The sequence below is a fragment of the Cryptomeria japonica genome, chromosome 3 (genome assembly GCF_030272615.1).
Source record: "Cryptomeria japonica chromosome 3, Sugi_1.0, whole genome shotgun sequence".
NCBI classification, from domain to species: domain Eukaryota; kingdom Viridiplantae; phylum Streptophyta; class Pinopsida; order Cupressales; family Cupressaceae; genus Cryptomeria; species Cryptomeria japonica.
This window is the reverse complement of record NC_081407.1, coordinates 988,007,245-988,022,255: the sequence shown is the minus strand read 5'-3', so window position 1 is coordinate 988,022,255 and position 15,011 is coordinate 988,007,245. Positions and strand designations below refer to the sequence as shown.

At 38.3% G+C, this 15,011-nt stretch overlaps 1 protein-coding gene across 2 annotated transcripts in view; it reads left to right on the top strand.

Annotated features, from left to right (window-relative positions):
* Positions 1-14,089, top strand: part of LOC131071697 (chaperone protein ClpB3, chloroplastic) — a 95,529-nt gene extending 81,440 nt beyond the window's left edge. Inside the window, exons 9-10 of one of the 2 annotated variants that reach the window (XM_058007645.2) lie at positions 10,626-11,555; positions 13,869-14,089. In XM_058007645.2, coding sequence (XP_057863628.1) covers positions 10,626-11,555; positions 13,869-13,997 — 1,059 coding nt within the window. In that variant the 3' untranslated portion in view covers positions 13,998-14,089. Of the gene's footprint in view, positions 1-10,625; positions 11,556-11,710; positions 12,369-13,868 lie in introns of those variants that run through there. The other variant, XM_058007644.2, reaches the window with a different exon arrangement.
* The last annotated feature ends 922 nt before the right edge of the window (positions 14,090-15,011 follow it).

Genomic DNA, 15,011 nt, shown 5'->3' with positions numbered 1-15,011 from the left:
GAGAATTCCTCCACAACAAGAAATCACACCTAAGGATGAATTGAAGATAAAATTTCTAAGGCAAGGAAGGAATTAGGGATGAACTCAAGAAGAAATTTCCCCCTCAGGGAAAAATTTGAAAAATCCATTTTCAGGGCTCAAATGACCTCCAAATTTAGAAATTTTTGAAGATATGGATACGTGAGAGAATTCTCTCACTCTCCTGGACCAAAACCCTAAAATTGTGGAAATTCCTAAAAAATAGGAGATGGTGGAGAATTGTTGAAAATATCCTCCAGAGCAAGGAGAGTTCGAGAAACTTCAAGAAAAAATTCTTCATGGATCAAATTCTTCTCTCTTGAAGTTTTCTCTCTCCAATGTTTTCTCGCCAAGTGGCAGCCGAGTCAACGGATGTTGAATTAATGAAGCATCTCTCTACATGCAGCCGTCACATTTATGGCATTATGACATATTCCTTCTGCATGCAGTTGTCACATTCAGAAGATGATGGTGCATTTATGGCATCACAGACGATTTTTGCATGAGGGTACATTCATTGCATAGTGGGCACTTCTGGAATGTAATTAATTTTAATGGGATGGAATTAATTGTATATGGGCATGATGGATTATTAATTGGAGATTCCCACCTTGTTGCTCTTGAGTGGAGAATCTTTACAGCAAACCCTAATTAGGGTTTTGCATGTTATCATGGCTTGAGGCCTATATAAAGGGGTGACCCTCTTCATTTGTAAGAGGGAGTTTTGTATGAAATTGTTGCGATAAGTTTTGAGATAATAATAGTGAAACATTGTTCTCTGATGGTGTCCACTTAAGTTTTTTTTTGAAAGCTTGCATGGTTTCACCTTCCTCACTTAGATTAGAAATGGTAAAGTGCTTTGATTTCAATGGTGTCGGATGAATTTCCATGGTTCATACTTTTTGCATCTTGCTGATTGTAAGTTGTAGTGTAAAGTTAGTCTGAGCCCCCTAAATTCGTGCTAAGATCGATTGTGGATAGTTGTTTGGATCGCGCCGTTTTTGGGTATTCAGATGTACTTTCTCGATTTGAAAATCCTCTAGCATCCCCAGAAGATTGCACCGGTTCTTGCGGAGTTGTAGTTGATCTTGGCGAAGCAAAGCTTGGTTTATTTGGAATTTGTCCACCAAAGCACTATTCATTGTTATCACTGCCCTTAGGAGTAGATTTAGATCCTTCTAAACCCTTTCCTTTTTACTTTCAATTCATTTTAGTCCATTCGAAGCAGCAACATCGTAGAATTGTAATATTTGATGATGGAGTTCCAGCCACAACAAAGAAGTGAAAGAATGATGCAAACGTAAGGCCCCTTGGATTACCAACAATCACATCAGCCAACTGAGTCACGTCCATGCATTGAAGGAACCTTGGAGTTGATTGTTTGAACTTCTTGCAATCTTAGCATGCAATTGCACTTTGATCAAGAGAGAGTGAAGTGACCGTTGGTGACTTTATTCTGTGTTAGACACTGTCCTAAAAAATATGTCAACAGAACGGATGATGTGCTTTCAACTTGTACAACCTTCTCTCATACAACCCCCCTATAGCATACAGATGATGTGCTTCATTATTCGTGCAATTTTTTTTCTCATCATATGGCCTAACTGCATACAATTCCTTCGAGCCTGTTGGACTTTGCACTTCCTCAATTTCACCAATCTGTAGCATGTTACAGTCGAGGTGGAAGACTGCCAGTGAAATAATCCATTAAGAGAACTCGTCTCATCCTCAAAGCAATCTTCCAGTTTGAGCACCGCTTCATTGTTGGGTTTCATGCCTTTCCTCCCTCCGTCCATACCCAACTCTCCACCCTCAGACTCAGAGTTCGAGGGTGCCAGTTCTTCACTCATTGCCTGGTTCCTCAAGTCAATGACGTGCTTACTCCCGTCACTCTTGATCGAGAGTGTGTTTCGCTTCCAGTTATGATTCGCCTTGGCAGTAATCAACCATCCCCTTCCGACGAGTGCATCGTATGTCTTCTTCTGTAACCGGATGACTACAAAGTCCAAGAAAAGTTGTTGTGTCCCAATCATTACTTTTTGTGCCATCAATGTCCCCAACGGCTGGATGTCATGCTGGTCGGCACCTACCAAGTGGAAGGTTGGAGGCCAAAGCTTTGGCTTCCCCAGACATTTCCATGTGCCTTCTGGCAGTACATTTACTCCCGAGCCTCCATTGACAATGGTGTTTGTCAACTTCTTACCCATTATTTCCTTCTCGACGACCATCGACTTCCTCCCGATGCTCACCATCAACAACATTGGATCACTGGACTCATTTCCTTCGGTTAATGGTTTTCCCGTCAATTCCTCCTCGTGTGGCTTACATTGTTTCTGGATGACTGTGTCGTCATTGACTGTGTTGGCAATTGCCATTCTCAGTTGCGACATAGTTTGAAGAAGGTCTGCCACCTTGATGGGTATGGTTGTTTGTAGCACTTGTCGGACTATGTTCTTCTTTGACTCCCGCAATGACATACTTGCAGGTCCATTGGAAGTTACTTGTTCCTTTGCCAACAGTTGTTCTACTTCGGCTTGTTCCTTTTCTGTACCAGAGTTTGAATACATCACCTTCTTTGTTTAAGCTCTTGTGATTGCCAAAACTGTGTCCTCTTGTTCCTCCACCTCCAGCATATTAATACTCTTTTGATTCGGGTAGTTGGTGTCTTCATGGTCACCTGGTCCACACCATTTGCACAATAATTGTATGTTGTCTTTCTTGTTATGGCAGTCTCTCGCAAAGTGTCCCCATTCACTACATTGCCGACACTGTATGATAGGACATCCTTTGGAGTCGTACTGTATTTGGTTTTGCCCTTGTTGATTTCCATAACCACTTGGCGATACATTCTGTGATTTTGATGGGTTGGACTCTCCTTGTGTGAAGAGTACTTGTGTACTTCTCATCTTCAAATTGTACGGGCACTCCTTGATTGAATGGCCCAGCACTTGGCAAATTTCACAAAACATATTAAATTTCACAAAACATATTTCTAGGACAATTACCTTTCGTGTGTCCCTCCCTTTTGCACTCAATACACCATAGTTCATTACCTTCTTTGCTGGTTCCTTTCTCAGTCTTCAATTCTTTCATCATTCTCAACATATCCCGTCGAAGGGTTCGTACAGTTTTGGATTCTTCGTCACTGCTACCTTCGGTGCTCTCATCATCATCGGTCTTCCTCTTCTCTCGGGAGGAGGTTTTATTTTCACTCTCGATGTCCATTGCTCGATTGTACGCATCGGCGTATGAGGACGAAGGCACTACTTTCATCTTCTTGTGTAGTGAGGGTATCAATCCCTCCGTGAACCACCTCTTCTTCAACCCATCGGCTGGCTGGTTTTCCATCTTGTTCAACAGTTCTTTGAGCCTATGGTTGTAAGCGTGTACACTCTCATTTTTCCCTTGCTTAATATTATAGATTTCGGCCACGATCTCATTATCATCCCTCAAGAGTTTGAATTCCTCCTGGAACGCCCTCTTCAGATCACTCCATCTCGTCTTGTGTTGGGCGTCTAGGTCTGTGTACCAGTCAATGGTGATCCCTCGAAGGGTGGTGGGAAATGCCTTTAGCCAGTAGTCCCTGTCATCTTGGCCATTTGCCTCCCAAATGGTTATGCATGTTTTGCAATGTCGTACCGGGTCCTCCGACTTGTCTCCCGTGAGCTTTGGCAGTTTCTGCTTCTCTTGGGTGTTCAACATTGTTTTCACTCGGAAGGTACGTGTGTATTCGCTTTGTGTGCCGGATCTGGGTGGACTGTTTCGACCGCTACGTTCCAGTGCTTTCCTTGCAATCTCGGCCACGCAAGCGTCCTCTACATGTCCACCTTCAGTGTCCTCAATACTTCGAGTACTTCCAGGTTTGTCAGACCTAAGTGAACTGTTCCGACTGCTACGTTCCGATGCTTTCCTTGCACTCTCAAACACGCGCGCGTCCTCTACGCGTCCACCTCCAGCATCCCAACACTCCGAGTACTTCCAGGCTTCGACTTGTCTGTGTGCTTCCTCCGACTGAGGGTCGACAAATCACCTAATCGCTTGGTCTTGACCACCCTGTGGCCTCTTCTCACCTTTGATGGGATCTACGAACATGAATCACTCAAGGCAGATCCGATTTCTTTTAAGGCAACGGCACCAAAATGTTTACCGCTGCAACTGGTAAATTAAATATAGAAAATAACAACGTACATGACAATGCATACTAGACCCGACAGTAAAATATATCTTTATTCGCACATGCAATTATTACAAAGAAGACCAGAGATGGTCGGTCAAGGATTACAATAGACCCCACTATAGTGTCCCCCTTCCTTGACAATACACGACATATTTAAAGGACCCGACGGTTGCCGAGAGGTACACAACCGTCAACCAACCGACACATAACTAGCCGAGACTGACAACCCATTCAATAAAATTAAGTAATACCTTGTCGGATAAAAATATTATCAAACAGTAGGCAATTTATGCCGACAACAATGGACTTTTGGAGTTGCACCTTGGGTGGACTTTTGGAGTTCACCTTCATGGCGGACTTTTGGAGTTCACCTTCATGGGTGGACTTTTGGAGTTGCACCTTGGGCGGACTTTTCTATCTTTATGGCACCAAGGGGGGCAGACTTCATGAAGATCATTGCCATGCTTCCCTTCCATGAGGGCGGACTTTGAGAAGCTCCTGTCACAACATTAAACACCATTAGCCAGACTTAAAAAATTTGGAAAACTTTAAAATTTAATAACTTCTTCAATTTTAGCCAGATTAACATGATATTTGAAATCCATACTCAGGTAACCCATCCGAAGCGTCATGATCCCTAAAATATAGGAACTTAGTTTTTTTGGGTCAAAACTTGAAAATTTTCGATTGTGATCGATGCAGGTTAGTGGTACTGGCGCAAACCCTAGGTCCCAACTCTGAAAAAGCAAAAAGAAGACATCCCTAAAAAATAGGGAAAACTTTCTAAAAATAGCCATCCCGGGGATCGAGCTAAAAATACCAAAAACGAAACTTCCTAAAAAATTGGAAAAAACAAAAAAAAAACAAACTTTCCAAAAATAGAAAGTTGTCTGAATTCGCTCAAAGCAATTGCGTTCTTCGTCCTTTGGCATTTTTGGGCACTTTGATGGTGTCTAGAATCTTTTATCACTTGGTTTGCAAAAATTGACTGTCAATCCTTAAGACTCGAACCGTTCAAAACTTGACAAAATTGAGAAAAATTGAAGCGGAAGGCCACGGGACACTAACATAAACCCTAGAAAGCAGGAAAGGAGAGGGTCCCCATTCTCAATGGGGTGATGTGTGAAAAAGGTCACAACAGTTCCCAATTTTCCACTTTACAACTTGCAACCTCAGCTACTGGAATCGTGGTTGGAGGTCTGGATCCGGGTATGGGTGTGAAACGGGTCCGGGTTTGACCTGGATTTGCCATCAAGTATGTCTTGGGTTCAGCCTCTATAAACTCTCTCCCTTTATTCATTTCCTTTGGAGTGGTATATTTATAGAGTTGAACAACTTTCTTGCTAGTGTGTGCATTGGCAACAGGTGATACATGGCAGGTAGATTGTTTCGCCAATGTCAGAAATAGTGGGGTTGACGGATAAGAGAAAATCCGGTCCTTTGGAAAATGCCTGAGTGCTAATTAAAAACTAAGTTGATGTTTACCAAACCATGGTATTTATTGTCTTTTAAGCCTAAATTTGACGGTCGACTTTGTCTCTTGAGCAAATTTATGATGCTAGTATTTTTAATTGTTTTCTTTCAAATATTAAGAAATATTTTATATTATATAATATATATAAAATTAAATATTAGAATATTAGGATAGTTATGTAGTTTATATTTTCAAATATGTTTGGACACACACACATGCACACACACACACACACACCCGCACACATACGCAATTTATATTTTCAAATAGGTTTGGACACACATAGACATGCACACATGCACACACACACACATGCATGAAACCATGTGAATGCACACACACGCACACACGGACGTACTGGTTCCTGTACCAAGGAATTTTTTTGACACGCACACACATACACACATGTACACACACACATACACGCACACACACACAAACAGATGTACTCGTACCTGAACCAAAGATCTTTTTTTTGCCATACACACAAATGTACTACACACATGCTCACATGGACATACTCGTGCCTGTACCAAGGATTTTTTTTGCCATACCTGCATACTCAAAATGCACACACGGGCGTAGTCGTACCCATACCAAGGAAATATTTTTGCCATACTCGCATGGGAATCCATATCCGTATCTGTACCCGTACCCGAATCAGCAACTAAATGGAACAGCTAAAGTAGACCCAATAAATGCTCTTGTACTAGCTAAAGTTAGAAACAATGGGTCTACTAATAGCTTGGAGCTTAGGTTTAATTTGAAGAAGGGTCCATCCTCACATATTATTCCATTTTGTGTTATCTTGAAAGAGACAAATTAAAATGCTAACATAGCTAACATACTATTTCAAAAATATTGAAAGGATAACCTAACAGTTTCTCGCAGCTGCCTAGGGTTTAAATTTGGAATGCAAATCTGGATGTGAAATCTTAAATCTTCTTAATTATTATCATTGTGTTTTCCAACCATCTACAGGAGGGTTGAGAAGTAAATTTACAAACATATTTACCACTGATTTTTGCGATAATCACCGTGTTTCTAGCTAATTTCACCAAAGTTAAGTCCAATAGTTTTGTCATATTGCTATCCAAGTGATTTTAAACTCAATTTTCAAACCCTAGGACTGCAGTTTCTGGACTGCAGCAGTTAGGGCAGCAAGGGTATGGTTTTTGACATGGAGTTTGAGGAGCATGTCATTGAACTGAAGTCTTTCTTAGTGAGTGATTACTAACTTGTTCATGACATCTTAATAGAGTGTGTGAGCATCATCAGTGTAAAGATTTTCAAAAAGATCAAAGAGGGTAGTAAATTTGCTAAAAGGTTAAGGGACAATGAATTAGTTCAATTGGCTTCTTTTCCTGTATGAATTTAGTGCCAAATATTTGTGATAGGATGTGCACACCACTGTGATCAGAACACAAGGAAAACAATAACTTTGATTAAGTTGTAAGTTGTGTGCATACTTGATGCAATTTCATTCAAAGGTACCCTAGGTCTACAACCATTTAAAGAGATGTAGGAGATTAACATTGATGCATGTGAGATACTGGAATAACAACTTGTAGGAGTGCCATGAGCTAGGAATGGAATGATTGGTAGGGCCAACAAAACAATTTTAAAGAAACTCTTAGTACAACAATTACCTTGTTGAACAAAGTAGTGGGATAGCTAGAGGCATGGTCATTAAGAATTGGACGTTTACATCATCTCCACCATCTATGAAGGCAAGACCTTCATTGAATGGGGGCAGCTCATTAGTGAGTATCTACAAGTAGTTGACCAATTTCTTCCAAGTTAAGAACTTTCACATGGTATCTTATTTAGTATACTCCTTAGTGTAAGCATAGGTATTCAAAATGCTAAATAAGATGAGGGAAGTATGAAAGTTTTATAAGCAATATCTGCAACTGAAATTTGATTTAGGCAGTAAGCATTACAAGAGGGTTTTTTGATGCTTTTCTAATGTTGAAAATGCAGCTTTGAAATTCAGGAGTAAACGAGGATTAATGCCGGAAGCATTGCAAGAGGCTACAAAATAAAAAATGCTCAATCAAACACTAAGTGCATAGCACTCGAAACAAAACCAAAAATAACCTACATTGTCTAATAGATCGGATTTAAGCCCCTACGTTATCCTCACGTCCCGACTCTACTTGTGCAAAATTAATACCTCTTTCTCATGTCCTATTGCTCCTTTTCTTCACATCCGATAGGTGTGCTTCTTGTTAAACCATTGTGCGGCTCCATAAATAGCTATTTCATGGGTTTTTTTTAGGGTTTCATGATTGTTTGGTCTTTCTTTCCAATTTTAATAAGATTTAAATGCAAAAAAATAGTTGCAAATCAGGTCAACAATTTTTTCGCTAATCATGATTTCTATAGGGTAAAAATTGGCCAGCTCACCGATTCTTGATTAATTGCGTATAATCATGATTTTTTAAGATTGTTGCTTGTATGGGTCGTAGGCTCAAAAATGGTGGCTTTGGAGATGTTCCATCTCCAAACTTTGCTGGATTGTTGGAGCAATGCTTTATGCACTATTGCTTGAGTTCTACCTACCTTGCCACCTTATGCTCACCTTGATAATAGTTCCCCATATAGGAGCCAGAGGCAAGGCCACAACAACAATTCTTGTCAGCCCTCTCAAGCCATGCAAAAGGATTTCCCCACTCAGCTGCCATCCTTATCTGGTGTTTTGTTAGTGATGTGGATAGCTCATTTAGGTTGGCAAGGCAATTATTGTCACACTCACCTTGCTTTGGTCCTTTCACCACCTTGAGAGGATGATCGGTATAATGTGGGTTAACAGGAAAAAAATGAAACAAATAATGCTAGTATGGGCTTGGTTCTATTCTTGATGGTGATGACTTGCTAGATGTTGGATGGGGTTCCAATCCAGATGGCTGGAATCCACATCACAGCTGGTCTTTCAGCTCTTGCTGTCTGATATTAATGAATAATGTAATGTTTTGAGAGCTTTTTTTGTGAGTTTTTGTTATATTTTATCTGACTCTGAGTTTTCCTTTCCAATCCAGATGGCTGGAATACACATCACAGCTGGTCTTTCAGCTCCTGCTGTCTGATTTTAAAGTATAATCTAATGTTTTGAGTGGTTTTTTTGTGAGTTTTTGTTATATTTTATCTCGACTCCGAGTTTTCCTAGGCTTGGCGTGTCAAGATAATTGTTTCAGTGATGCCATAGTGTGAATGAAGTCAAAACCTTGCCCCTATCATGTTTCCATTCCCAATATTTATGTCCATCTGTTTACTATATTGTTTTCTGTAGGGCTGCCTATGTCTTATTCTACTCAACCAAGTACAAGCATTCAGTTTGATTGATTTGAAGCTTTACACTAATAGTCTGCATAACATGGATTATCCTTACCTTAGCTATCAAAAAGGCTCTCCATACTTATCTTTCCACTTTAGCTGCCACCTACGTTACTACCTCTGTTGCTGGTGGCGGATCATAATTGGGCTCTTCGTTTTGCTCTCTAGTTTAGACAATGATACTTGATGATCTACAGTTTTCTGCAGCATTGGCTCTTTGGGGTTCTTGTTCTCCCGTTTGAGCCATATGTACTAGTTTGCTGACCACTTGTGTTGGTGGTCCCTTGTTTTGTGTTTCTTTGCTCATGTTCTTCTCCTTTGTGAGGCTTTTCTAGGTTTCTCTTCCTAGAACTTTCTATTATAAACTGCTGTACTCTTGAGTCCCATTATCATACTTTCAGTCATTTGTGGACATTGAAGACAGAAAGTATAAGAATAGAGTTGCATTTGACCTTACCATCTATATTTGGTTGTAACTTGGAAGTGTGTAGGGTGGTCTGAGTCATAATTGAACTACTCGTACTCGGCAAAAACTCACCAGACCCATAAAATTTGATTCGGCAAAAACTCACCAGACCCTTAAAACTCGATTCCGCAAAAACTCGGCAACTTAAAAAATTGCTTAAATTTCATTAAAAACACTTTTTTTGCAAAATTCACTGACAAGATGTATCCAGTGAGTCCATAAATGAGCACAAAAGTGTTTTCTATTAAATTTTATTGATTTGAATACAAATTGAGTACAAAATCACATCCTCATGTGGAATCTTGATATGATAGTTGGCTGACAATTTTAAAGTTGATTTATTTTATATATAAATAAAATCCACTTTGGTGAATTAAGCATTGGTATAACCAAGCCAATTAAAGATCACAGACTATCTATACTAGTTTATGTGCATGTCCTTAATGTTAAACTGTAATTATCCATGTATGAAATGAGATGGTGTGAGATAAAATGTACTTAATATGGCATTTATGGTTGTGCTTGCCACTGAATAACATTTAAATGAGGAGATATATATCATTTTCTCTGCTTTGCTGAACTTATTTAATATCATGTTTCTTGCTCTTTGACCCAAAACTAGTAATCTAAGGTTAATTATTCTGCATTCAATTAAGTTCGCTTCTTTTCTTTTTGTAACATTTTGTGTTGCACATCTTATACTCTTGGAGTATGCTGCTTATATATGTGCAGTATACATTATAAAACAGTGATCATTAATAAAGACTTTAGAGGCACTTGTCTTTTAATTATAAGTCAAAGGAATGATTGCAAGAGCAGAAAAGTGATGATATGCGATCAGTAATTATAAATAATTTTAGTAACTTTATAATTTTATATGGGATGTTTTACAGGGTTGTATTTTTAGCTTGTTCATTTGAAAGAATCTATATTTGTGTGTGTGTGTCTCTGAGCAACAGATACTTGTTAAAGAAGTGATTCTAAATTATTTTAAATTTTTAAATCCAGAGGGGAGAGAGACAGATCTAAGTTTATATTATCTGCGGTTCTTTTGGAATTAAAACTTCGTAAATAGCTGATGAAGTACAGTTGGGCTCAAGAGAAATATTTATATGTTCTTATAAATTCTTCTTTTTTTCATATGTTTTCAATAGATTGATCGTGTGAATCTGGAGATTCAGCAAGCTGAGCGTGATTATGATCTGAACCGAGCAGCTGAACTAAAATATGGCAGTCTGATGTCACTACAAAAACAACTTGAGGCTGCTGAAAAGGAATTAGATGAGTATCAAAGTAGTGGGAAGTCAATGCTAAGGGAGGAGGTTACTGGGAGTGATATTGCTGAAGTAGTCAGTAAATGGACTGGTATTCCCCTCTCTAAACTTCAGCAGTCTGAGAGAGAAAAACTTCTGTACTTGGATGTGGAATTGCATAAGCGTGTTATTGGTCAAGATCCAGCTGTCAAAGCAGTTGCAGAAGCAATCCAACGATCTCGGGCTGGTCTTTCAGATCCTAACCGCCCCATTGCCAGCTTCATGTTCATGGGTCCAACTGGAGTTGGAAAGACAGAATTAGCGAAGGCTCTTGCCTCTTATTTGTTTAATACTGAGGATGCTCTTGTGAGAATTGACATGAGTGAATACATGGAGAAACATGCAGTCTCACGGTTGATTGGAGCTCCTCCTGGCTATGTTGGTTATGAGGAAGGAGGGCAACTGACAGAGGCTATTCGCAGAAGGCCTTATGCAGTAATTCTTTTTGATGAAATTGAGAAAGCGCATTCAGATGTTTTTAACATTTTCCTTCAGATTTTAGATGATGGAAGGGTCACAGACACGCAAGGTCGAACTGTAAGCTTCACCAACACTATCATTATTATGACTTCCAATGTTGGTTCCCTATATATTCTAAGTGCTCTTGATGATGAAGCTGGCTCAAAAGAGGAAGCCTATGAAAATATGAAGAAGAGAGTAATGGAAGCAGCACAGGCAACCTTCCGGCCCGAGTTCATAAATCGTATTGATGAGTATATTGTCTTCCAATCTTTGGACCGTGAACAAATAAGTAGCATCGTGAGATTACAGGTATGCAGATCATTTACGATTTTGAAGAATTTTTCATTGGCAAAGTACATACAAAAAGTAGAAAATTTGTCTGGGTTGTGCTGCTTCTTCATCAATGAATAATGCATAAATTTATTTCCATGATCCCATATTCTTGTGAATGCTGTAAATTGCAGCTTGATCGAGTCCAGGGGAGGTTAAGAGACAAAAAAATAACAATAAAAGTGACGGAGAGTGCAATTGAACTCCTAGGAAGTATGGGCTATGATCCAAATTATGGCGCAAGGCCAGTAAAAAGAGTAATTCAGCAGAACATAGAAAATGAACTGGCTAAGGAAATTCTTAGAGGGGATCTCAAAGAGGAGGATACAGTTCTTATTGACACAGAAGTTACTGCATTTTCTGATGGCAAGCTTCCCCATCAGAAGTTTGTCTTCAAGGTGGTTCCAACAAATGCTTCAGTAAATGGATTAGATGTTGGTGTCCCAATAGGATAGAGTTTGGAGGGCATAACTGGTAACTATTACTTTATTTTATAGTGTGACAAAGATGGATGATTGGAGGGACGCTAATAACAAAGAAATTACAATGATACTTGTACGATGAAACCAATAAACATATTGAATTATATAACTGAATAATGAATTTTAAAAGTTCTACAGATCAATATGGTCTAAAGGATGTTGAAAGTTATCATTATCATCATCATCAATGTTGAGGCTAGTGGGTACCTAGGGACTGTACAATGTAAAATATGGAGCTGTATGATGCGTAGAGGAAAATTTTGTACTCTCAATATGAAAGAATAAAATCTTTTTAATTATGGTGTAAAAATGGCAATGGTTAGTTTTATTTATCTGTTAATTCGGTGTCATGACCGTTTGCCTATTATCAAGTAGGATAAGTTTTGCTGTCGATTAAAACTTTGCTGGGAGGCTGCTTCCAAGTACGGCCTTCCGTAGGTGTAATAAATCTCATGACTCGGGAAGAAACTCTTTTAACCTATCTGACCCTTGCTAGAAACCTTTAGTTGCTTTATTTCAGAAACTTTGATTTCTAAGAACAGTTACATCTGAATGTTGTTTTGAGCTCAGGGATTGCTCCAGGAGGGCACACACATCCTCTTTGTATTTGTATGGCTAATAATCTTGTTGCTTACAATATGATAAATGAGTAGGTGTAATAAATCTCATGACTCGGGAAGAAACTCTTTCAACCTATCTGACCCTTGCTAGAAACCTTTAGTTGCTTTATTTCAGAAACTTTGATTTCTAAGCATAGTTACATCTGAATGTTGTTTTGAGCTCAGGGATTGCTCCAGGAGGGCACACACATCCTCTTTGTATTTGTATGGCTAATAATCTTGTTTCTTACAATATGATAAATGATTGTTTGAAATGGTTGGTTGGATTCTATAAATCACACAAAGAAAATGTTTTTAATCCATCGAGTTTCATTTTGAGAATATATTTATAATTGCAATGCCTACAACCAATTTCTTTTTCCTATCATTCGTTCATTAGGTATAACAAGCATGCTAAGGTATTAAAGAAAAAATCTTAAAACAACATTTCACAAAACATACATTCATAAATATTCATTGTTGTTTAACTAAACAACATTGAATCTGTAGTGTTGTAAATTGTATCCTTGTACAATTTCATACTCACTTAGGCTTCACTTTAGTGTTCTAGCCTTCTGTGCTATGATTATGTTTGATTCTACTCACACACGTACCAAATCTACAACCCTCATTTTCACCTTGTCATGTGGTTCTTTGTTCAGCCCTAATAGGCTGGACAAGGGCAACACAGGCACCTTTGTCCAACCTAAAAGGGCCTAATTGTGGATTCTTAAATGGTTGGAAAATATAGGCGGGAATTCCCTTCTCGTGTTGACCCGCTTAAAAAATTCAAATGCGTTTCATGCCTTTACTCTCTCATTCGAGACATCTCTCTTTAAGTTGTCAATTACACTTTTTTGAATTCAAGTGAGCAAGCAATCAAACGTTATTAAGGTAGTGAAGGAGAGGTCAAGTATTTAGATTTCAAAGCATTCAAGATGGGATCTATGATCAAGATATTATGAGGACATTCCTACATTCCTACATGACACATCAACACTTCCATGAAGACTTTAAAGCAAGATTCATGAAGGTATAACATTCCAATTTTAGCATTTCAATTTCAGATCTAGTATCAAACCTTTTTAAGGCACACATTCCATTTTGATTTCAATTTAGTTTCAATTCAATTATAGGGTTAATTCCAAAACCCAAGGTTTGACCTAAGTAAGCCCCTAACAAAAACACAATTTTCCTTCTACTATGTGTAGGTGACAGATTCAGTAGACACGGTTACAAATTCGAGAAGAGCAACCAGAGACACAAATCCAACTTTTGTAGAGGTAGATATTGGAGGACAAGGTCGCCTCGGGCGAATTTGTTCAACACTTTTTTGGTGAAACTTTAGGGGAACACTCGGAATGACATCTTGATCTCAATTTTTTTTTTTATTCACACTTGATAGTTAACATATTTGTCTTCTACAAATTTACATAAAGAAAAGACTCATAGCCCAAAGTAAAGACTCATCCATCAAATAACAGTTGGGTAAACTATTAATTAATTTTCCTCTGAATTTTAGAAAAGGTACAACTCCCTTTATAAAATCAAATTATAGATTTTTGAAATATGTGATTCAGGTATACTTTTAACTAGAAAGTAAGAAAGGAACTAACATTTGTTCATCACCATGGAACAAACGCGGATAACAGGAACTGAAAGTACAATACATATGTTTTTCGCAAACACAATATGATAATACAAAGATATCGCAGTTCACAAAAATTCGGGTCTTTATGTCAACTCTAAGATCGACTATTAACATGTAACAGATAAATATGTGGGTTGAAATACGAAGGAATAATAGTTACAACATGAACATTATGTTTCAAAGAACATCACATCCAGTATTGCACAAACTCACAGATTTGTCACAGAATAAAGATGCTATTCATTCATATTCACATTTTAGTATTCAGAAAAATATGTGGGTTGAAATACGAAGGAATAATAGTTACAACATGAACATTATGTTTCAAAGAACATCACATCCAGTATTGCACAAACTCTCAGATTTGCAACAGAATAAAGATGCTATTCATTCATATTCACATTTTAGTATTCAGAAAATAAGTTAAGAAATTAATAGAAAAATTAAAATGACCTTCCAAATCTGGTCGAGTCTCACTCATATGTCATACCATAAGAGGGACAAAAATTTGTCGATCCCTTGAAATGTCCAATACATGCATATTTAAAGCTTTAAAACACAACTGTCATCAAAATTTTGAAAATGGTCCCTTTTTCTTTTAAAGAACCAATTAAACTTTAAACAAAGTCTTTTGCAAAAATAATAGAAAATTACTGAAAAAAGATAACAAAGCGCTAGGAAGCTGGAGCATCTCTTGTCGGTG